The 25,014-nt window shown below is 37.5% G+C and overlaps 1 protein-coding gene across 1 annotated transcript in view; it reads right to left on the reverse strand.

Annotated features, from left to right (window-relative positions):
• Positions 1 to 25,014, reverse strand: part of PREP (prolyl endopeptidase) — an 86,217-nt gene that overhangs the window by 56,088 nt on the left and 5,115 nt on the right. The window contains exons 3-7 of the mRNA XM_079298711.1: positions 22,896 to 23,029; positions 20,256 to 20,386; positions 17,077 to 17,286; positions 15,758 to 15,879; positions 7,017 to 7,122 (exon numbers count right to left, since the gene is read on the reverse strand). Coding sequence (XP_079154837.1) covers positions 7,017 to 7,122; positions 15,758 to 15,879; positions 17,077 to 17,286; positions 20,256 to 20,386; positions 22,896 to 23,029 — 703 coding nt within the window. The remainder of the gene's footprint in view (positions 1 to 7,016; positions 7,123 to 15,757; positions 15,880 to 17,076; positions 17,287 to 20,255; positions 20,387 to 22,895; positions 23,030 to 25,014) is intronic.

Consider the following 25,014-nt stretch of genomic DNA (forward strand, 5'->3'; position numbering starts at 1 on the left):
GAGCTCTGAGTCAGTAACTCATAAAACAGTTCTGTAGTGTTCACAAGAGGATCCTGATTTTTTCATTAGGCTTCCTAGCTGCTATCACAATACATAATAAAGGTCAATATTAAGAACAACTTCAACAAGACCAATAGGCCATGTCATGCTGCTCTAAGTTCACAGCCAACGGTGATTAATTAGTGTTCATTTATTTCTTGCTGTGTACAAACAGATTGGTGCTAAATTCCTTCTTCATAGCACCAAATCACATATTCAAAAGAATAAACAGTCAAGACTGACTATCTAATCAAAAAGAAGCAATCTTATTTCTCAAGAAAAGGGAAAATTATTACCAGGCACAGAAGCATGAAGAGACATGCTACATAAAAAAAACCCCACTGTTTTTGTGGTTTAGTTGGTTTTCGGGTTTTTTTGTTATTGTTGGTTAGGTTTTCTGTGGGTCTTTTGGTTTTTGGTAAGGTTTTTTGGTAAGGTGTAGAACAAGGTTTGCTAGTAAATAATTGCTTGATTACTGTGTATATCAAGAACTAGATCACTTTTAAATGTTTGTTACAGGAGCCAAGAGTTAAAAAACCTACTAGCAGCTTAGCAAGCTAAGCAGGGAAATCTGGAGTATTGAATGAGGAAATAATCTTCTGGCCATGAACACACAGTGCTGTCCTTCCTGACCCAAGAGGCAGCACCCTCCTGCTACTGATTCATAAAGCAAAGTTAAATCACACCAATTGGTGGACAGAGTGGTCAAATCCAAACACGAATTCTACAACTTTGTCCTTGGTCTTTCTAAACCTCACGCCATAAGGAACTAAAGAGGCAAGCACAAAAGGAAGAGCTCCCATGTCCACAGTTACCTGAAACAGGGTACAGCAAGGAAGTTACCCCAAAAGCTTAAAGAGCAGCCAGTTGTCTTCTCCCAGTGGGATCTTCTCACAGCACTGTCTTGCCACAACACTGTGAATTATGACCACAGGTCTTGAGAAATGGAGTATTTGTAAAACACTGTTATGAGATAAAAATCTTTTAGAATGCCTATTTGGCTAAGTTTTAAATATAAAATTCTAATTGGCAAACCTGGCCATTCCTAACACAGACAGTTTTGTCACAAAAACTATGCCATAAACTGGGTTAATCAGAGATTCACAAGAAGCCTATGCTAGTAGGGGAGGAAGGGAAACAGTATGTCCCCAACTCTCTTACCTTTTCAGAGTAATTTAAAATCCCCATTAAAATGAAGTCACTACATATTGGTCATAGGTTACTTACCACAGTGATTTTCTGTTCTAAAAAGGAGCATTATTGGCACAATTAGCTCACAATGGCCTGCTTAAAAACCTAGCAAACAACCTGAACATTTGAAAAGGAAAATTATTCAGTCTGTATACAGTAGAAACCCTGTGAAAGGGGGAAGGGAAGCATGAAGAACATTTTATCTAATCTGTGAGACAGAAAAGATGCTTGGATGCTCCCTGTATTGTTCATGGAAAGAAACAGAAACACTGTTGTGTAGATTTTCTTCTGAGGAAACAATCTGACAAGGAATATCACTAGAGACTGCACTGCAAGATTAATCTACAGCTGTTGACAAAAATATCATGACATATAGTAAGGGGGGAAGATCTATCAACACACCTAAATTTTCAAGTTAAATCCCTTTAAGTTTCCTGAACATTTAGAAATAGTCTGCTCTCATTTATTAGATGTGATCTCCATTCAGAGACTAAGATGATTTCCCACTCAACGCAGGGCAAGTCAACATCCACTGAATCACACCCTGAGAAATACACAAGCAATCAATGCATGCACAGAACACAACTTCCTTCAGTACAACAGAGCTAACATAATGTTCTCTCTTCCAGAGAGTCTTTGATGACATCATTAGCACCTCACTTATTATTTAAAGGCTGTATATGCAAAAAGAAACAACAACTGATGCTGTGCAGGAAGGTAATGAAATGCATTAACTCAAGATTATTAAAGCAATAACTACATGGAAAATATTGGACAAACCATGTTTCATAAAAAGATAACTTGGGAGAAAATGACACCAGAGGCTTTCTCCTCATCAAATTTACTTTAGATTGTTAGCAAAATCATTCTGCTCCATTTCTTGACGATTCTTGTGGAACAATCTGGATCTTCTCTTTCACTGTCTCGGACTGAAAAGGTGCAAATTTACTTTTTTATTTGTATTGTCTAGACAGACAGCAAAAATGGGATAGGCATGCAAATGAGAATAAATATGGAATAAGTTCACAATTTAAGAAGGCAAAAAATGGTTTTATAGCTTTGTTTTTTCAACTGAATGAGCTTATCTAGTTGGATTAATCTTTTCAAAACAGTCACAAACTGTTGAATTTAATTTGAAATTTAAAAAGGAAATATTTTCTTGCTATAAAAACATACCATATGATAAGTAAGTGTAAAAATGGAAGATTACATGTTCTTTTAACCTACTGGGGAAAGAAATATCTGAGCTCCTGTAAGCTTGTTATGGGCTATATTGTGTTGCTTGTTGATGATTCCCAGAGTAGCTGAGTCATCCCTGAATTCACAGTCATCTTCCAAGTTCTATCAGGCAGATATTAAGCATTTTCTATTTCCACACATGAAACACACGGTTAAATTTTGCACTCCTGTTTCTTCTTTCTTTTCCCAAGATTAATACCCCCCTTCTAACTCTGCTTCTGCACTCTACCCTGCAAGTTTAAGCAAAATAATTCAACCAGCTACCGTGCTCTTTGAGGGAAAATGCCTTTTTGTCTCTCAGGCAGACAAAATCAACTTTAATTCTGAGCAAGAAGGTCTCCTAACATATAGGCAAAAATACATTTTAAAAATTGTGCCACATTTCTAACCTACAGTAAGTTTGAAACAAAGCCCACGCTGGAAGTGATATAAGGAACATGAATATAAGAGGCCTATTACAGAAAGAAGTAAAAAAACCCAAGAAGAGTGGAACAGAACATAAGTACAAAACTGCTATAAGACTGTAATACCAGTTGTGTCCCTTCAGTTCTGAGGTACATTCCATATATTAGGTCCTTTCCCTTGATTACTAGCTCTTTTACTTTTTTTCTCTTTATTGCAAAATCATAGACCTGTCTCCTGACAGAAGCTTTCTTTGGTCAATCAATTTCAACAATCCAGGAAGTAATTTAGTCAGTATCACCTTAACAAGGTGTTAAAAACATAAGTAATTAAAAACTCAATGGTCAGCCTTCAGCTGCAAATTTACACTTATTTGCATGTCTGTCTTCAGCAAGCATCTCCAGGAGGCAAAAGCATTTTGACTGAAATAATCAGAACTTTTCCAATGTTATTTCACTTCTTTATGGTTACTAAATTGAAGCTTCACTGTCAAATCACTCTGGCCTTTAAACAGCATCTATATCAGATATGTTATCTGATAGAACCTAGGCTATATTATCATCCATTTTCTTTCATTTTTCAATCTCCCTCATTCCCTCTCCGCCAGTCAGTACAATTTCTGAAATAACTAATATTCACTCAAATAGTCCTGCAACTAGTTTTCTTTTTTTTCTGACAGCTTCTTCTCAAACATCTATGCCTTAATCAGATCATTTTCTCTCTCCCCTCAACTTGGTACTTTTTGCAGATTTGCTGCTTTAATTTTTTTTCAAGTTGCTTTCAGTTTTTTGGTATTTCTCTTTTACTTTTCTCCCTTTAATCTTAGAACCATGTGAGCTACAAGCCATGGGCACCTTTTGCAATCAGCACAGGGGTCCAAATCTGAACAGAGAGATACCTGTAATTCACGTGGACTCAATCATCCTGAGGGAGTACAGGAGAGCAGGAGCCTCAGCTAATGGTCAAACAAGTACATTTAGCCCCTCATCTTATCACACCTACAGCCTGGAGGCGATTCTCACTTTCCCTCCAACACAGAATTTGGCAGCAAGCAGAGTCCTTCCTTACAACATAATGTAAGAAAAATCATTAATGTTCTCATCCACTCTGGATCTCAAAGCAGTCAATGATGTAACAGCTGTTCAATGGACATGTGGCTTAGAGTAACTTAGCCTTCTTATCACATACTCAACTCAGCCCAATAGCCCATTCAAAGAAATGGGTTTACAAATTCAAAACCAAACAGAATTACTCCACTTGTCCACTCTATCAGTCCTTTAAATCATACACCTCCCTATCAGCCAGTATTACTTGTCTATGATATTCCAGTGCATTTTGCCAGTTATAGCTGTTACACCTTATTTCAACTCTGAGAACACACTTGTCTAACACACTATGAATTGATCTATGACTTACAGTTAGCACTTCTGGGAAAAATCAGAATAGAAAACACATTGTTTAAGGAGCTCTATAGAAATGTAACTGTGCTTATAATTGTTCCTTCTAATCCACAGATGGGTTCTGAAGCTTCATCTCAGGTCACCACAACCTCTCAGCGATGACAAAGCCCAGCTGAACACCATAATGATCAAGCAAACAGATGTAAAGGAAAAGTACATCTTAAAAGTCCTCTTATAAGTGAGTATAACACACAGAGTCTTGTATGCAACAGAGACACAAGTCTCTGAACACTGGAAAAAGTGAAACCTAGTGATGTATCAGTTTGTATAAGGTCATTTGACATTCTAACTCAATTTATATTAAGATTTAGCATAAACAGAGTGTCATCCAAGAATTCACACAGGAGAGAGCTGCTATGAATATCAAAGTTGGAAGACAAATCTTCATTGACTTTTATATCTCTGAAAATCCACAGGGGAGAGAACTTTGACTGAAAGTGGCTCAAGTCTAAGATTATAAAAATTTCTTCTGAAGCCTTCTCCACATCTCAGGTATCCATAAGGGTGCCCATCTGAGTGAATCTTCAAGGTATAACAAGATTAAATTTATGCCACAAGCTTATGTTCTCACCTCTGCCTGGTCAAGTGATCTCCCACACATTCTTGTGAGGGTTGCACCACTGGGACTCCTGCTTTTTCATTACCACTGATTGCATTTGGGAGCCAATGCTTCCAACAGCAAAGTGGGATTAAGCATCTCTTATTTCCATAGAAAGCAGGCTGCAAATAAGGAACAGGAGACAATAGTCCATACACATCCAAGAGAAAAACCAATGACTCAGCAGCAATTCTAGGTTACCCCATCCTGTACTATTGCTGCACTGTTGTCCACTGGATTAAGCAAAGCAAAAGGATGTTTGCATGTTAGACAACCCAGTAAGCAGAGCTTTAAACCAGAAAAAAACAGGAGAAAGAAATTCCTCAACAAGTAAGGAAGATGTGGATGGGGTAGGCAAGCCAAGGGTCTGGGTGGTAAAAATGAGACACAGCAAACCACAAAACAGAGCTGGAGTCTCTCAAAGCACATAAAGAAGGAAGTGCCTGCAGAACAGCCTCATGGAGAAAGCTCTCAAACCTGTAGAGAGGAATCAGCACACTTGGGTGCCTGCCTAAACTGCCTCTACACTGATGTACACAACATGGGAATAACGGAGGAGGAGTTAGAAGTCTGTGTGCAGTTTCTGGACCATGACCTCATTGGGATAATGGAGACATGGCGGAACAGCTCACAGGACTGCCATGCTACCACAGGTTGATCAAGGTGTTTAGTAAGGTAAACAAGTTTACATTGTTTAGTAAGGACAGGCTGGCAAGGTGAGCAGGTGAATTGTCTTTTATATGTGGAGTCCTGCCTTGGGACAATTCAGGAGATGGTCAATAGCTCATAGGTTAAGATTAACAGGCAGACCAGCACAAGTACTACTGTAGTGGCATTTAGTGTGCTATAGAGCACGGAGTAGTAGTCTACTGTATGTAGTAGTTACTACATGCTATGGACTTCCTAATTAGGAAGAAGTAGATGATGCCCTCTTCAGACAACTGGAAGAAGATTCATTCACAGGCCATACTCCTTACAGTGGGAATTCTAGCCACTGTGATGTCTTATGTGTGGAAGGACAATGTAATCTAGGGCTCAAGCAATCTAGAATTCTAGAGTGTCTTCAGGATAATTTGCCAAGGTGATCATGAAGCCAAAGAAATAAAGATGCCCTGCCTGACCCTGCATGTACAAGTAACAAAGAACTGGCTATGCATGTGGAAGTTGCTGTCAGTCTTGACTGAAGTTTGGTTGTACACAAGTCAATAGTAGTGTCCTCTCTTTAGCCTGAAATATTCTGTTAATAAACAAGAGAACAAGTTTCTTGAGATCCAATATTCAACAAAGAGCTACTGCAGTATTTATTCTGTTTCTGAAGTTTCTGAAGAGAGAAGCTGCAAGAATCAAAAAAGCTAAATTGTGTTCTATCCAAAACATGTATTGAGGAGTACCTTTCAACAATCCAATACTCTGGAAATACAAAACTACCAATCAGTAAACCAGCTAACTATGCCAACCATTAACAACAGTCTAAAATGCCATTCTTTCAGCTCATACCATCATGGCTACAAAGCCTGATACACAAAAGTCAAAGGCTACTCCAACTAGCAGAAAAGGAAGGAGCACCTCATAAAAGCGCTTTTGAAATATGAGTTGATACTGTAACAACAGCGGTGCTACCAAATAACACTGGAGGATTTTTGTTTCCTAGTACTATACATAGAAAAAAACCAATGTTATCTATAAGCCAGTCACTTTTTGGAAAAAAAGCGCTACTAGTGCTTGAAGGGAGATATGTGAAATACTTAAAATATGAAAAAAGTTTAAACATGGAACAGTATGAGTGGCATAGAATGAAATGGAACATACATTGGTACGGCAGCTCATACTATACCAACTTTTCCTTGTGACCTTTTAAAGAAACTACGAAATGAAGAATAGTTTTTCATCTGCTGAGACATAACAAAAACCAGAATGCTAGCAGTGCTTATTTTATCTAATTTCTGCATTAAGGTGGTTAAGCAATAAATATATTTGAACATATAAATACATATATATATATATAAATATTCTTTTTCATTCAAACGCAAATTATTTCAAATCTTATATTGTCTTACAAGGAAGCAAACTTGCAAAGCAACACATACCTGATATACCCTGAGACTCTTTCTGTAGATCACAGTACCACAGTCTGTTCACTGGATCACAGCCTTCTCTGATAGACAGCAAGACATATCGACCATCATCCGACACCTATAAGAAGTTACAGAAAAATAATTCAACCTCTGCAAAAAAGAAGTCCAACTTGAAAAGGGAGTTCACACATGCAGAAAAATCTAGTGCTGCTCTTAAATGAACATTACAAGCTACAACCACATTAGAAATTATCTGATGATGCCTCTTGGTTCGCTTTTGCACATGCATGTACACACACAACAGAATTTCTGAAATGGCGCCTGCTAGTACAGAAAGCCATCAATTAATCCTTCTTGCTACTCAGGCTTTGCAAACATACTACATTTCTTGACAAAGCTTTTGAAAGTGCAAGTCCAAGCAGGAAAAGCAGAAAGTAACAAGAAATCAACAACTTAAAAGTTTCCCTCTCCTGACTAAGTTGTTTTGAGCATATTTCAAAATTGCCAAATGTTGATGTTTTATTAACAGAGCTGATAGAGAAGGCTGTTTACTGTCCACATTTCTCATATGACCATATCTAATGGAAATTTAAACCCCCAGTCACAAAATACAAATACAAATCTGGGTTCTGGAAATTTTCCACTTGGCACTACACACAGCTTCAAAACAATTCTTATATTGTAATTACTTCTTAGATATATTTCAGTTTATATTTGTAACATTGGTTATGTAAAATATCTGTAGAATGAATTGTGCCAAAAATTTCAGAAGAATTAGGTTCTAATTATACTGCTATTCCAACAGATGCACAATTTTAGAGATACAAGAAAGGGGCCTAGTAGAACAGAAATAAATTTCAGTATATAAAAATTAACAAAAAAAACCCCAACAAACAAACACTCTTGAAACAAAAATAATCCCCAAATGAGTGTTTTCAAATAGTATTTGTACAGGCATTTTGTTAACAAAAAAAGTCCATACAGCCAAATGCTCACAAGACAAATAGAAAAGTACACCTAAGAGTCCTACTGTAGCCAAAAAACATTCCATTATATGAAACAGCAAAGACATCTTTAACAGGGCAGCCTGGAAAATTGAGATATTTTGCCTTCTTCCTAGGAACAAGTATATCCAGAAATGGAAACCAAGATTAGGTATCTTTCTTGAAAGATACATCTTCAGCTGTTTAAGGTAAACAATAATTGCAGGTGTAAATTTTCATTAAGAAAATGACTGCAATATGCTGCTTGAACATCTATCCATATTTTGAAAGCACCAAGTTCCTTTCACCTTCTTACCAACTGAGAAAGCATAACAAGTAATTTAAAGTTGTGCATAAAAATACAGATATAAGTTAAATTGAAGATTATGACACACAAAACTCTTTTAGTCATGGTCAGAACCCACATAAATTTATTATTTGATTCTGTGAATAAAACAGTTAAGGGAAGTCTAAAAACTTTCTTTACAAGAAAGAACAGAGATGTGCAAATTTCTGATGTTTTTCAAGGGTGATTCAGAATCTCTAATAACAGCAAATCCGAGTACATCTAATTTTTCCTTCCATATTCCCAGCTGGACTAGTTAAGAGTTGATAGCAGTTTATGTTTAATTTGAAATAAGAACTCCCAAAGCATTTTGCTAGTGGGATACCAATTATGTGTGTCTCTATCACTAAAGCTATTCTTATACCAGTGAGTTCTACAACCCAAAGGAATTTGACAGAAACAGGACAAGACAGTTGATGCAGCATGCCAAAATGTTCAGTACTATACTGCAGATTTAGACACCCACAAAGTTACAGTTTGATAAGCAATCTTAGCAGCAGTATCAACTTATGCAGTCTCCACCTTCAGCTTTTCCTACTGCTATAGCTGCTTGTGCTCATCTAAGTTCATTCCCCATGTCATGCTAGTACAAGCACCCACGATTTGTATAATAAACCAATTCAGGGAACTGATCCAACTGTAAAAGTAGCATATTAAACAAAAACAAAAACAAACAAACAAACAAACAAAAAAACTCCAGAGAAACACCCCCCAAAAAAAACCAAAAAACCCAAGCAAACAAAGAAAAATTTAAACCTCCCAGGAACAGACAACAGAAAAGAAATAATCCAGAGGGGAAAAACCTTCAAACAAAATAAAGAAACCAGAAGGGGAAGGAGAAAGAAAAAGGAAAAATATTTAAACAATTCACAATAAAAAGAAGAAAAAAAGAAGCCCCTCTGCCAGATTAGTATCTCAATCAGTGCACTGTTCAGTTGCACAAATGGCCAAGCTAACACACAGCACCAAACAGCTGGAAACATGAATAACAGGGGCACAGATTGCTCAAGGCAGCTCAGACTGTAGCACTGATGAATGTGTAATCAGTGGCCCAAAAGCCACTGACCCTACACTGTAAACAGACAAGAGTTTGGGTTTCAGGATGGCAGAAGGAAGTAGGATTTACCAACTATCATTTGGATGATTATTATACTGCTACATCATCTTTATGAGCTGAGCTGCAATTCCTGCTCTTGGCTCACAAATTTACGAACTGAAATTTCATACTAGTACCTCATCCAAATCTCAGAATGCATCCATGGCTCATCATAAGGGGGACAGCTGCAATGTCAGACCTGGTGTCCCACATTTAAGATGAAAAGGAAACATATCTCAAGAATTTCTGAGAGAGATCTGGAATGCCAGTCAGTGCACATTTCTCTCATTAAAATAATTACTATCATTTCAAATAACACCCACTGGCAAAAGGTAAGCAGGCTACAAAGTAATTACACCTCTTAAAACAATATTTAGTATCTGTCAAAACAGGGCAGAAGAAATCCTGTAGCCTTTTAACTGCAGCTTTTAAAAACCTCCAGTATAACAATGATTTTATTGGCATAACACAGCACTAATCCCTAACTCAGCACTAGTAAAGGAATGATCATTTCAAAGAGCTGATGTTGGTATATAGATTTTAGTTTCACTACTACTGGTATTCAGTCAGTTAAAAATTTTGAGTTTGTTAGACCTACTATTTCTTACGTATTTGTTGTGACTATCTTTACACCATACAAACATACACTACGACAGCTGTACTCCTAAGTACTGTTTTTATTTATTCTGTCAAGCATCAAAATCTTTAAATCTTCCTTTATAGTAGAGTGTTTTCATTGGGTTGTTTTCTTGCCTAGTGATTTGTTTCAATGTTACCTGTTCTCTCCATTTTGATGAACAGTAACCACTGCCAAAACAAACATTAAGAGAAGCAGCAGTTTACATGTAAATTCAATGTATCAATGAACACCAAAGTAAGAAAAATTATTTGAAGTCTAATTAGTAAAAAGAATCTTCTAACCACTCAAATCTCATCTTTTGTTGCAAAATGCAACTAATTCATTACAAGCCATATTAGAAAAAGCAAAGGGTTATGAGGCTCCATAGCAAAAACAAAGAGAAATATTTTGTCTAGCAGCAGCAGCAGATTTCAGACCAAAAATTCATACATAATTGAACAAACAACAAGAAAAAAGAACAAACACAAGAAAGCTGTTGTGTTTTTGGGTTTCTTGGCTTTATGTATCACTCAACTAAAATGCCAATATGAGAGATATTAGAAAGCTCTACTTTCAAATCATGTGCATACCAGCAGTGAATATTAATGCAAGTTCTGTGAACACTACCTGGACAGTTACCATTGCTAGATTCAGGATAAGGAAGAGCTCTCTATATTTAGTTCACAAATTGGGGCCCTTAGAGTACATCGTATTCTGTTAAGGCAACTATATATACACATCATTCCTTTACAGATAAAAAAAAAACAAACCAGAAGTCTTACTACCTTTGTCCTTTTTGATTATCAAGGTGGAAAAAACCTAATCACTGTGTAATTTGTTTCTGTGTAATAAGGTACTAAAAGTAAAATAAATAAAATTCAGTTCTGAGATCCTATGCCTGTGTTGAGAAAAAGATAAACTCTATTCTTAACTGCAGGCATTAACACCATGGTAATCTACAACCTGATCTGCACCTGCAGTTATTTCACAAAATACTGCTCTTCATGCACTGCTGCCCTTTGCATATGAAACTGAGCAATTGTCATTGCTATCTAATGCATTTCCAATGAAGCACAGCAAATGAATCATGCACAAAAATAACCCTTAAAAATCAAAGCTCACAAAAATCACAGACAGAATCAAAGCTTTCCAAAAGAGCTAAAAGATCAAATTACTAACTGTAATGTACCCAGCCATGAAAGATCAGATCATCCAGAAAAAGAAAGATGTGTGGCAATAAAGATGCAATCATGCAACGCATGACATTAATAACTAGGAACTAAAAACTCATTGCATCAATAAGCTGAATTTTAACACTGCTACAATTTTCACTATATGCTATGGAAGCAACAGCTTAACACCACCCAGAGTGACTGAACAGATTTTTCTAAAATACTTATGTAAGACACCAGTCTTACACAATAAAAGAGATTCATGACAGCAGTTTTCCTTAACTTTGGATATATACTGCACAAAGATTTTTAAATAACACCACTGACCATGGATATGACTCCACTAAGAAGAATTTACATGCAAAAAACCTTTCACTTCCTGCAGAAATTACCTGTTTTGTTATTTATGAGTATTTTTAAGCTTTCCATCAGATGAACAAAGGAAAATATTAAGCACAAAAATCCACAAAGCATGTAAGTTCTACAGAGAAAAAAAATCACTGTAAAATTTGCTGAAACCTTTGGCAAGAGCACTGTCTGAACAGCCTCAAGTGTTCTACTATCACAGATGTGCACGTCCCTGTGCTGCAAAGATCTGCCTGCATGATGACAAAGACCTCCCACAGTAGCCTCCTAGCTTTTCAAATTTCACTTTTATTATCTCCCTTTTTATTAGAAAAATCCAAGCTATCTTCTTTCCTGTTCGTAAAGGGTTGTGGGGTATGGTACTGGCTTGTTGTTTTTTCAATGAAGGGAACATAAAGCAATATTCTGATATAATCTTTGCAGTGGTGCCAGAAAGTCACTGAAGCTTGCAAATAGCTCCTATCACATTTTATGTTCTCACAGTCTTTTGAGACATTGAGGATTGGGGCACGAACTCCCTCTCACAAAGCAACCTCTTGGGACTGTCTGCACAATCCAAGCCACCTGAAGCTGCTACCCTTTACCCTGTAAAGGTGGTGTTTTGTTTTCTGTTTGTAGAGTGCTGGTTTCAGAATCCATCAGATTTCAGAACCCCTAATGATGGGTGATCATAGCAACACTTAATTTCAGGATGAGGTCAAACAGAATCTGCTTCCTACATTCTAAGGTACAGGCTGACACACTTTATGCAGGATATGGACATAGTTATATGCAAACAACATTCTGATGTCTCCTATCCACCCACTACTCAGGTCAGAAAACTTGCTCTTTGTATTAATGTAAATCTCTTATTCCAGTTTAGTTTTTATTCTTGGATTCTAGATACAATGTGCTGGTATAAAGAGTACTTCTATTCTGACCATTATCCTTTAGAGCCTCTGCTCACTTTAGGATTAAAGGAGCCCTACCAAAGCCAGAGAACAGACCCTAGATCATTGTGCTCATGACTATTACAATTCCAACAGAACACCAGGCAGCCTTGTTCCAAAGAGGAACACAGCAATATGTACACATATATTTACATGCATTCCCTTTCCTAAGTCTAGCACAGAATAAAATCAGTAGTCTTCTGGGGTGACAAACGTTACACACAATTTTTACTATGGCTTTCAGCTTGTTTTTGAGCTGAATGAAAGCACTAAAGCATCTGGAACCTGGCTATGTAAGAGATTATCAGCTCCCACAGTCCCATGTGCAGCCACGATTACCTGCCTCTTTCTGAACAGTAAAATTCTCTGGGCGTACTGCCAGGGCTATAGGAAGATACTCAGACTAGGCTTCTATTCAAGATTCATCCTTGACTAAGACAGTGTAAGGATTTAGAAAAATTCCTACAGCCCTGTTTCACCCAGCAGTGTGTCTCACTTCAGTGAACTGATAATGTTTTCAGCCCTTCCCCTCCATGCTGTTCACTCTTCCCCTGTGGATGCTTCTATGTTGCTGCAGTGAAAACATTACAGCCAGCACACATCTGGCACAAACTATGCCTCTGCTCTGAATTTCATGTGCAAGATCACCTCCCTGGTACAGAACCACTGATGTTAACCAACAGTTCTAAATATAAAATCAAGAATTAAAAAAAAAAATTCTCAATTTGGAGACAGTGCACAGTGTTTGTTAGAAAACACAAAAAATTGTACTTATTTTACTGCTAGCAGAACTAGATAAGAGGGTTCCCCTCACCCACTCCTTTCTGTTCTGCTTATTTTCCTGCTGATACCACAGGGACTCCTTGCACTACCAACTGTGAAAGACTGTTATATAACTTATTGCTTAACTTTGAGAATAACAGTCTGTCTGTGAAAGAGAGATATGCTCAGTCAGTCTGGAGAAGGAGCAAGAAAATCCCACTTAAACAGAGAAGCATGGGAAGCTCCTGCTTTCCCAGAGTACCTATGACATTGCCAAGGTTTTAAACATCTTCATACCAGACTGCCCTCTGCTGGGCTGTTATTCAATTAAATTCTATCCCTGCTCTTCACAACTCTCCCACCATTCTACAATCTGTACAGAAATGCATATGCTTTTTCTAGACTGATGAAAAGATTTAATACCCTCTTTTACAAAACTTACATATCTCACTAACAATAAACAGATTTTTTTCCTCACAAACAATCCATTCAAGTGAAGAGCTGGAAGCACATTTATATTTCTCTGCCAACACCATTTTCAGCACCACAGATTTTGTTTAAATCAAGCATACTTGGGGGTGGTGTTGAATGTATAATAAAGAAAAGAACCCTGAAGCTATTTGTTTGCATATTGTATTTAAATATATTTAGCTGACAAAATTTTATACAACCCTCTTTTGTCCTTATGAATGACCTAGTTTCCTACCTCCATTGAGAATAGGAACACACCACTCTGATTCCCTACAGTGCACCTGAGATTATTTTTGCTGAAGCATCATGGCAACATTATTAATTTTGCAGTCTCTGAAGGATCTCCTCGTGAAGTGTTTTTCACTTGCAAGTGAAGTATTTCTCTTCCTTGACCTTGGTTGCAAGATCTGCAAATTCTCTCCAAACCTAAGTATGAAAGTTCAACTCTTCCCTCACCATAGAGAAAGGTTTGGTACTTAACACTAGAACATCCACACCACAACCCAACTGTTTTCACTGAAACTTGTGTAAAACATAATGTCTCTAGCTAGTGGGACTAGCAAAGCTGGTAAAATAAAAACATTTTATTTATCTGACAGGAATGCACGAAAGCATGCATTTTATAACGTGTTGAGTTGCAAAGTTGTGTTTTAAAATCTATAGCAGCATCTTAGCACCAAGGAAATACATTCAGCACAGCACCAAACAGCCATATAATTTGATTTTGACTAATGATATTTTAATTTTTCCCACATTACTTTGTTGTCTTCCACTTTCTCAATCACTTAGAAAAACTGACCAGAAAACTTGTTGGAATGGCCTGAAAAGAAGATTTTTGACCCATTGAACAAGGATAAAACCACATTTTAAAATTGCACTGTTTTGGTTTGGGTTTTGTTGTTTTTTATTTTTTTTATTTTTTTTAACAGCAGAATATTTTTCTCCTGATGATTAAAAGAACCTTTGTTTTCTCTCAGCCCACAGTAAAGACACTCCTAACATTTTCATGGGTTAATGCATTGAAAAGTGACACAAGCTGATGACCACATTTTTCAAAAAGGTTTTTTTCAGAGAAAAGTATTTGCTCCTGCAAATAGTACTGAGTACTGAGTACCCCAAACTAGGCTAAAAACACCTCATGTTCATCAAAAGTGTCAGACAAAAAAGAGACCAATATAGAAACAAAATATACTGATCAAACATAGCAGGCAGGAGAGTACAGAGTATTACAAGTATTCATCTATAGGAAAAATGCCAGCTTCCTCATAAATGGAATGACCATCACTACATTCCAGCAGCACTTCAAAACAGTGCCCTGGACTGCACATGGCTAAATCTAATATGGGGAATAAAACACACTAATTACAGAAGGTCTACTGGGACTTTGCATGATATAGTAGTAGTTCAACAAAATAAGCTCAGGAAATCAATTCCATTTCCAATAACACAGTCTGTATCACATGTGTCCTGATAAAACTTGTAGGGAAACTTAGAGTTCACCAATTATACACAGAGTATTAACAGATTTTGACCTGTATATCTCCATTCCCCAATTAAGCAGAAACAGATATATTTATTTTTCAGGGAAGACATTGCAAAATTAAACATAACCAAATAAATACATGACAGGGAATATCCAGACATGCTGACTATCAGAATAAGCTTTTGCACAGGAAGTAGAAGGTGGGGCTAAACACTGACCAAGAAGAAGTAACAGAGATAATTGTCCATCAAATGATCTCCTCAGTCTTGGAATGTGTATCAGGCAGAATGACCTCAGTGATGAAGAAGGGTTTATGATTGTGTCATTGCAGGCTGGAGGAGTGATTTAAACCAAATTAAAGTCTTATTTTCAGGAATTCTTAATGATTCCTAGTTCAATTGTCAACTCTGAACACTAATAAAAAGTATTCTTTTAACAAAATGTTTTCAAATTAATATCCACTATCAGTTGTTAGAATCTGAAAAGCAGAACATGATAATGATAAGGTGCAGGACATTTATCATACCTCAGCTCCACCCATCCATTTTGGTTCATCAGGAAATTCAGCACACAGGATATCTTCTGACTGGTTAGTTCCTAACACATGATAATGCAGCTTTTGATGCAGATTAGTAGAGGTCTCAGTGCCTAGAGAAATGAAGATATTTAAACCAGTAAGTTCTCAAAGAAATGCAACAATCATATGAAACACTTAAAAACTTCTGTATTCCTTTGTATATAAAAGAGAAATTCAGAAGAGAGAACTAGGAATGGTTCCAAGCTACAACCATTCCCCTCCAAACAAACTCCTCCTACAAAATAAGGTAAAACTTCATGCTGGAAACCTGGTTAAACAATAACCCTTTCCTTTTATTATTGATTATACCTTCTTCAAATTTGAAGATTTATTATATCAAGCTTTGCTTTCTAGAAATAAAAGCAAGTAAAGTGAAGAAAACCAAGAATCCCTGCCACACTCTAATGATATTTTCATTTCTATTTCACCCAGAGCAACTAAAGGGAGTTTTACTGCTAATTAACATTCCTGGAAACCTTAATACTTCTATTTGTTGAAAACATAAAAGTGATGCATTTTAAAGCACTGCATGAGCTGCCACTTGAATTATTATTTTTTTAATTTCATTAATGCTACATTTTCCAATACTTTAGCTTTTGAAGTACAAATAGGAGGTAAAAAAAATTTCAACAAAACAAGGTTGGTATCTATCTTGCAAGATTACAGGCTTCAAAAGCAAATACAGAGGCAAAATTCAGGCATTCTCCAGTTTAACAAAGAGCACACCTCTAGAAAAAACTTTTCAGTAGCTCTGCCTTATAATAAAAGCTGCTAAATTCCTTCCCCATTGATGCTCCTCTGCAACTTATTCCATTTTGTGTGGTGTTCCTTGAATTTTACTAGCATAAACATTTCATTTTGCTTTGCTGCGAACCACACATGAATTAATCTGTTTGAACAACAAAAACCTTATGCCTCACACTGCTGCTCCTCAGGTCAATCCCCCAAAGCAGTTTATCTATGCCCACACAAATGCATAAGGGGAAAGATCTAAGTAAGCTGCCACCAGATATCAAATTCTAGCTAACACCACCAACAATATGGAACCTAAGTAAATCATTTCAGAAAAAAAGAAAAGGAGCAGCAAACTCATGAGAAAAAGAGGGGCAAGCAGACAAGAAGTGACTCATGCTAACTGAACATAGGCTTTGCCCATACAAGACATAATTTGATCTCTAATTGCACAACCAGTATAGCTACTTATTTCATTTGTTGCATCAATTCACTGCAAAATTGGTTTTGCTTCCACATAACATGGTCATACCTACCATCACTTTTCCCCTCTTGTTTCGGGTAGCAGTTATAGAACATGCCTTTTCCATCATGGGTCCATGCCATGCAACTGAATTTAACTCTCTCCAGTGTATCTGGGAGATCCTCAGGACCTTCTACTTTCATAAACTTGATAGTAATCCAATCAGAGCCACTAGAACTCAGGCCATATGCAAAGTATTCACCATCTTCACTGAATGCATAACCTAGGAAATTGGAAACAAAAAAAATGAAGAGAGATTAAATTGAGATACTAGTTAAAGGAACTTTTCACCAAACACTAAGAGACGGTTTATTTTCCAAAAAGCAGTGCAAGACACTACATCTGCTATCATTTGGGATTCACAGCACTTTTTCAGTTTCTGTGGACTTCCCAATTAATTCACAGATCCAAGTTTAGGCACAGGTACAGTGTATCCATGTTCAGCAACATAATTTACACCCAAATTCAGAATTACGGTTTGAATCACATTTCTTCTACTGCCCTGAGCTTGGCAGGAAGAACTAGAAAATGAAAACAAACACAGGTAGAGAACCTGAGTGAAATTTTAAGACAGAAACAGTACCAAAGAAGCCAACAAAGATGCAAGCTATGCATTCTGAAATAATGTAAATACCACTTAAAAAATGGAGCCACTGAAAACGAGACTCTTTAAAACCCTGAAAACTGAAGTAACTGGAAAACTTTGCCACTAGCATGCAAATGGCTAATTAGCAATATTCTCAGCTAAGACCTGTGATATATATTTCACTTTATCCAAACAGTGAGGAATAAAGAGCTTCCACTGTTGTTGATAAAGATCAAATTCATGCTTGTAAATCAAGTCAGGTGAAGAAACTGAATTTTCATAGGCCTGTACAGACCTGAAAGTATCTACTCTACCAAAAAATGACCTAAGAAAAAGTTGCATTTCCTGGACATGATAGTTTTGAGAGGCACCACTGTGCCACACCAATACATTCTCTCCCATAACAACATAGAAGTGGCCATTCTGATTCAGAGCACAATTCCATCTAGTTGTTCTCAAGAGAAAGCAGAATGTGATGTCTATGCAAATAAGAACAACCATAAAATCACGGAATGGTTTGGATTGGAAGGGATCTTAAAGATCATCTAATTCCTACTCTCCTGCTGTAGACAGGGACACCTTCCACTAGACAAAGGTTGCTAAAAGGTCTATCCAACCTGGCCTTGAACACTTTCAGGGATGGGGCACCACAACTTCTCTGAGCAACCTTCAGTGTCTTACCACCTTCACAGTAAAAAATTTTTTCTTAGTATCTAATCTAAACCTATTCTCCTTCAGTTTAACACCATTCCCCCTTGTCCTATCACTACATTTTAAAATTGTAAAAAGTCCCTCTCCAGCTTTCTTGTAGGCCCCCTTTAGATACAGGAAAGGTACTATAGGGTCATCCCACAGCTTTCTCTTTTCCAGGCTGAATAATTTCAACTATTTCAGCCCCTCGTTATAGGTGAGGTGCTCCAGCCCCTCTAATATTTTCACAGCCCTCCCCTGGACTCCCTCCAATAGGTCCATGTCCTTCCTACAAGGGGGCCCAGATTTGGATGCAGTACTCCAGGCAGAGTCTCACATGACTCCAGTGGAGGGGCGGAATCTTGTCCCTTGCCCTGCTGGCCACGCTGCTTTGGATGCAGCCCAGGATTAAATTTGCTTTCTGGGCTGCAAGCTCACACTGCTGGCTCATGTCCAGCCTCTCATCCACCAAGATCCCCAAGTCCTTGTTAGTAAGAATGCTCTCAATCTCTTCATTCCCCAACTTGTGTTGATACTGCTCAATGCAAGCAAAAGAACAAAATGCAGGAATAAATGCAAGAACAATGCAAGCACATGTAATATTTGCCTCAAATATTCTTATCACCTCCAACCATTTCTAGTTTAGCAGATTCCTTTTCCATGCAGTGATTGGCTAATACTCATGAATGCTTCCCTTCTCCTTGATTATGTCGACCTGGGCTTTTTCCACCACCACCATCCACTGGAAATGGGTTTTACAGATCTACTTCTTGCAGCATGAACCATCACCCTCTGTGCTTGGGACCTGACTCCCACTGCTTTCATTTGATATTCTGTAATTCTTGTTATAAATTATGACTAATTAACACTTATTTCTTCCCTTCATCCTATTGCATGCAACAAATGATTCTGCAGACCTCTCATATCTTTGCTAAACTGTCCCTTTTCTGAGCTGATTAATCCAGGCACACTCAGGTTTTGCTTTGATTGTTCCTACTGCCCTCCTCTAATCTGTATTTCAGAGTCCCTTTTGAGCTGAGGAGACTGGGACTTGATTCAGTGTTCAATTGTACAAACTCCTGGGTTACTAATGTAATGGTGTCTCCTGTTTTGTTCTCTGTTTCAACATCACAGAATCACAGAATCATTAATGAGAGAGCTTTACTGGTGATTTCTATTTGACAGCCTATCAATTCTTCCTTTCCCTGCCCTTACATCAATTATTAATCAACACCAGGAACTTCCCCTTTTCTTACACAGCTGTTGGTTTTCTAAGTGCATTTGGAAGGAGACTGTGCCGTAAGACTTCTAGAAATACACAAAGATTATATGAATGCAATACACACAGATTAAGCAGAACTTTTCCATAGAAAAAGCCATATTGATTCTTCTCATTTAGGTCACTTCTAGAGAAACATTCACTAATTCTGTCCTCTGCTTTTATTAATTAAAAATTAAGACTTAGAGGGCTTTTTAGGTCCAAGAGTCTGCTTCTACAAATGAGCAACTAGGGAGTGCAAAAAGAGTTAAGAAAAATTAAAGCCCTAGTCAACACAATTTTGTGATCACAGAAGTTTATGCCATGTTCCTTCATAGTCTCTAACTTGCTGGCTTGTGTTAAAGATGCAAAATACAATTTTAAGAGAACCAATCAATATAAATGCATAAACTCTTTTCCCTTGCTAGGGACAGGCTCAAGAGCTGCTCATATTTAATTGGACAAAGTTATTGTTAAAAAATTGTGAAAAAAAGCATTGGGAAACTGAATCAAGTGAATTGTGGATACAATGTAGATTTACAAGTGTTCTTCTGAAACACCCTACAGTCCACATGGGACTATTGTAATTACTTTGATTAAATTTTCAACTTCTGCTGAAGACTGAGACTTACTAAGCAGGAACTGCTGTCTCACTAACCTCGTAAGGCCACAGTGCCATCATCAGAAAGCTTATTTGGATCAAGGAAAACTTTGGCATCGGAATCCAAGGAGTCTTGTACATATAAAACTCGCTGATTCTGGAGCCCTGTATTGTAGAAGTGAAAATACCTAAAAGAACACAAGAGGGAAAAATTAATAGGAAGAACTCTGATTTTCAGTTAGGCAAGCACAAAAAAACTTGTATGAGGTTGTCATGAAGTAAATAAAAGACAGATGAACAGGTTAGGGAAATACAAGTTTCACAGTAGAGTAGGAGCCATGGGTAGGATGCACCCAAAATATCCCTTAAAAATAAAAGCTGCATTTGCCACAATGCATTTCAAAGAATGCTAAGTACACTATAAATTCCACATAACTGTCTATGTTAAACATCCCTGGCAGCTGCAGCATGTCTCTGTTACAAGTACTGGCACAGGTTCCCATCCCTTATGTTCTCAGCTTTGTCATTCATACAGCTGCTTTCCATCCATACTGGGTGACAAAACAAACAGAACCAAAACTGTTTCAATGTCCCTACAAACACATGTCTGAAAAAGGAACAGGCAATTACAGATTTGTCTTTAGTGAGTGATACTCCTCACATCCTAAGACACTACAAAGCTCAAAGAAATTAACACCTATATTCATAGAACTTTACTACATAAACAAATTACTTAAAAAATCCAGACAGCAGCTTCACCTGGGGGAACAGGGAAATTTACACAGCACCATTCAAATCTAAAAATAAGTTCATATATTCCCTAAGACTGACAAGTACTTGGGTACAAATATGGGAACTTGGTAAAGCCAGAAGGGAATAATATACTCACAAAGGCCTGGTTAACAATATCAGCTAGTAATTCGTTCAAGTAATGACAAAACAGTAATGTTCAGCAAGTGCAAAACTGAAAGATTAAAAGAAATAGAATAAAAATAAAAGTAATTTTCTATTTGATCAGGCATTTTCTTGCCAATTTCATCTCTGCAATGCTAGACAACAAGCTAGGAAGCAAAGGTCAAGCAGTGAGACAGACAGAGCACCCCCCTGGACACCCTTCCTTTCTGCAGACTCTACAGAACAACTCTTCAGACACTGTCCTTTAGCAGCTATTCTTCATCAGAAAACCAGAGTAGTTAAATTTAAAAATTTCTAAGTGTCATGCAAAGTTCAGAAAATTCTTCAAATAAAATAGTTCCTTACCTTACTTAGTGTTATTTAACTTGGTAGAGACCTCTTGATCATCTCAACCACTACAACATAGGGCTTTTTTGTATTATATTTGAACTGCTCTGTTTTAAATCCAGAACGTGCCAAGAGATAGAGTATCATTCAGAAAGACTAAAAAGACATCTATTGAAGTCAAAGTAACATGTCATAAATTACAAGCACATTAAGCTGCTGGCACAAATGTTCTTCCTGGAGGACAGTCAGCTGCATCAAATTAAGAATTTGTATCTCTTAGCAGAGACTGTATTTATCACTGCCATGAGCACTTCTGCAACATTAAGCCTTAATAGCACTGAAGGTAACAACATGCAGACATGTTTGCACTGCACAGGGAGACTGGGTCAGAGAATCCAGAGCAGTCACTGATCAGACCTGTGTGCCTGCTACATCTGCATGAGCATCACATGAAACTACCAAGCTTTGCCTGACTCACTCAATAAGGCATACTTCTCCAGATGCAGCACTGTCCTAAACAGCCCTACTGCTTCTAGGCTTAAACCTCACACCTCTAATACATTGACATGTTGTGCCACATTCATGACAATTAAAATCCACATTAAATCCACCAACAGCTTGGGTTCATTCCCCACCATATACTTTCACCAAGTACCTCACACAGTACAGAATCTCCCTCTCTTAGTAGCAAGTATCAGTGCCCTCCTCACTAAAACAAATCCCTCTCATTATCTGTGTAGAAATCTTAAGGCAACAAATATCCTCCCTTTCTCATGATCTGTGGATGATGGTAAACACATATATGGCATATCTGGGTGCCCATTCAACAAGGATCAATTTGAAAATATTGAAAAATATTATCTGAGTTTCCTGTGATTAAGAGTGGCTGGTTGTTTGTACTACCTCTTTTTCAACTACTAAAACAATCTTTAGATGTAATTAAGTCCCTTTACTCCCTTTCTCTAGAAGCTTGCTAGTGTTTCTAAAAGAGGTCACATTAAATTCAGTAGCAGTTGCAGTCTCCAGACCATGGGTAAGACACAGAAACATCATTTCTTCACCTAGCCACAGAATTAGAAAAGGGATACGAGTAGCTTAGGCACTGGAATTTAGCGGGATTTCTTAGTACCTAAAAAACCAGATCTTTTTACGTCGGTTGCTTTAAGTCCTCCAAATGATTTTCCCCATGTACCCTGCAGCTACAGGAACAGTTTTTCACAAGGGAATTCCTACTGCTTTTCACTGCTATGACTAAACAAAAAAAGTCTACAACCACAGAAGAAGATAATATGATTGGGAACCAGAGAGAGTGAAGCACCATGTGCTCTGCATCACATGTTAACATTGTCTTAGTTTTGTTATTTCTCAACTATAAGGAAATAAATACAAATATAATTTATTTTCCTAATTAGTAGTTGCTTCTGACCACCACCTCCAAAGACACTCCTCACATACCTTTTTCCTTTCTTGAAGTGGCAGCTGTACTTAGGATAATCATAGAGTTCAGTCATTCGTTCCTTGAACAGTCCTCTGACAGGACACTGCTCAAGAAAGGGTACAGTGAGCTTGTTCTGAGCCTCCACAAAAGCCTGAAAGAAAACAACCAACAAAATATAAACTAAAGCAGAAATGCCTATTTTCTACAGAAGACATTTTTCACAAGGCATGCATCACAGACATCTTTCCCCCATATAGATTATGCAGTGTCACACATGAAGAATCCTACATACTTATTTGCATTATGCCACGATTCTGTAATAAGACTCAACTGATACCTTGAATAGACTCTCCAGACATACACTGGGACAACCACCCAGAACACAAGACAGTCTTGCCTTTACCCTTAAAAAAACCCAAAAACCCAAAACAAAACCCAACAACCAAAAAAAACTTAAACAAACAAAAAACCCAAACAAACACAACCCTCCCAAAAAACTCTAAAGTAACAACCTCCAAAAGTACACCATGCTTTTTAAAACTTTCATATTGGTCTAATGACAAATATTTCCTACAGACTGCACTATTATTTCAGGATCTGGGAAGAGTTTTAAGATAACACAAAATATCATGTGCATCATCTGTTCATATTATTAATATAACACACAGAATTAGTCCCAGCCAGTATTTTAGAAGCCTAAAGGACTGTTCATAGACCAGTGCTTAGGAAAAAAGTGCTAATCTCTGAGAATTTGGGAAGTCTGGTTTCTTTAAAGCACTCCAGCTCCCTGTCAGGAACACTTAAAGACAGTGATCAAAACCATTACCACTCCAGCTGTTTCTTGCATGCATGGAAAACCTGGTGCTCTGCTAGTGTTTCATCATCCCTATTTATAGCATGGTATATTAAAATAAAATTAATACCTAAGCATCTTAAGGTGAATCACAGCTGCTAATAAGCAGACGTGCAGGCTTTTCTGTCTCTAACATGGAATTAGGACAGGACACCCTGTGTGGCTGTAACTCACAGCCAAATTTCGCAGTCACAGCTGCATTGTCAGCCATGGACTCCAGTCTCTCACCTCCAGCACTAAATCCCAACCACTCATCTCTCACTTACACAGGGCTCTTTCCCAGAAGAGGGTTTGAAAGAGCCTATTGCTCATACCTCTCCTGAATCTGTCACAGAGCAGTCAAATCAACACATTGTAACATCTGAGTTACACTTCTTTGCAAGGCATGACCCACAGAAACAGCAGGGCTACAATCCACATTGCACAACTTGTGCTTCACAGATCTTCAGAAAAGCCAGCAGCTGTGCAGGCAGAGTACCTGGCACACACTCACCTGCTGCTATCAGTGTTTAGTCATGTATTAATTCTTCAGGTGAAGAATTAATATGTGCAGAGCACATCCCAGTGGTAAGTCATGCAGCCTCCACATTTTATCACTTACAGTGTCCCATCAGATGGTGAGAGAACTTCTTCAAATCTGAGAATTATGTGTATCTGAACTGTTTTTCTCTAAATAGAAGTACATGGATTTCAAAGACTACATACACAAAAATATGGACCATGGATCCTATGGATCCCACACAAATAAACTAACTTCTCCCAGTCCTGTGATATTTTCAGAGAAACAATGACTTATATAAACAGGTATAAGACCATCCCGTGTGCTGGATGCCAAAAGCACTTTCCAGTTACACGTAGGGAACAGAAACTGGCACACATCTTTATTTCATCCATCAAAATGACAACATTGCTGCAAGGGCATACTGGAAGTGTGTGTTACTCACTTTTAACTGCAGACACATCTTACCACATCTGCTTTCATCAGTGATATTCAAAGACAAAACACAACTTCCTCACAAGCATTTGTTGCCCATGAGCATGCTTACAGACTAATTATTACATTCACAACTGTATCACTCATAATTTTGCTTTTACAGGAACTCAATATATTTTTCTCATTTCCAATTAGTATGCACCAAAGATTCCAAGACTATTTGTAAAAGGAATGCCACGGCTATATGAAAAAGGAGCAAGGAATTACAGATCTTTTAAAGAGTTCTATGGAGAAGAAGAAATTTTCCAGTTGGGAAATTTTCTGTTTCCATACTTTTGAGCATGAGGTT

The sequence above is a fragment of the Erithacus rubecula genome, assembly GCF_903797595.1.
Source record: "Erithacus rubecula genome assembly, chromosome: 2".
Lineage (NCBI taxonomy): Eukaryota > Metazoa > Chordata > Aves > Passeriformes > Muscicapidae > Erithacus > Erithacus rubecula.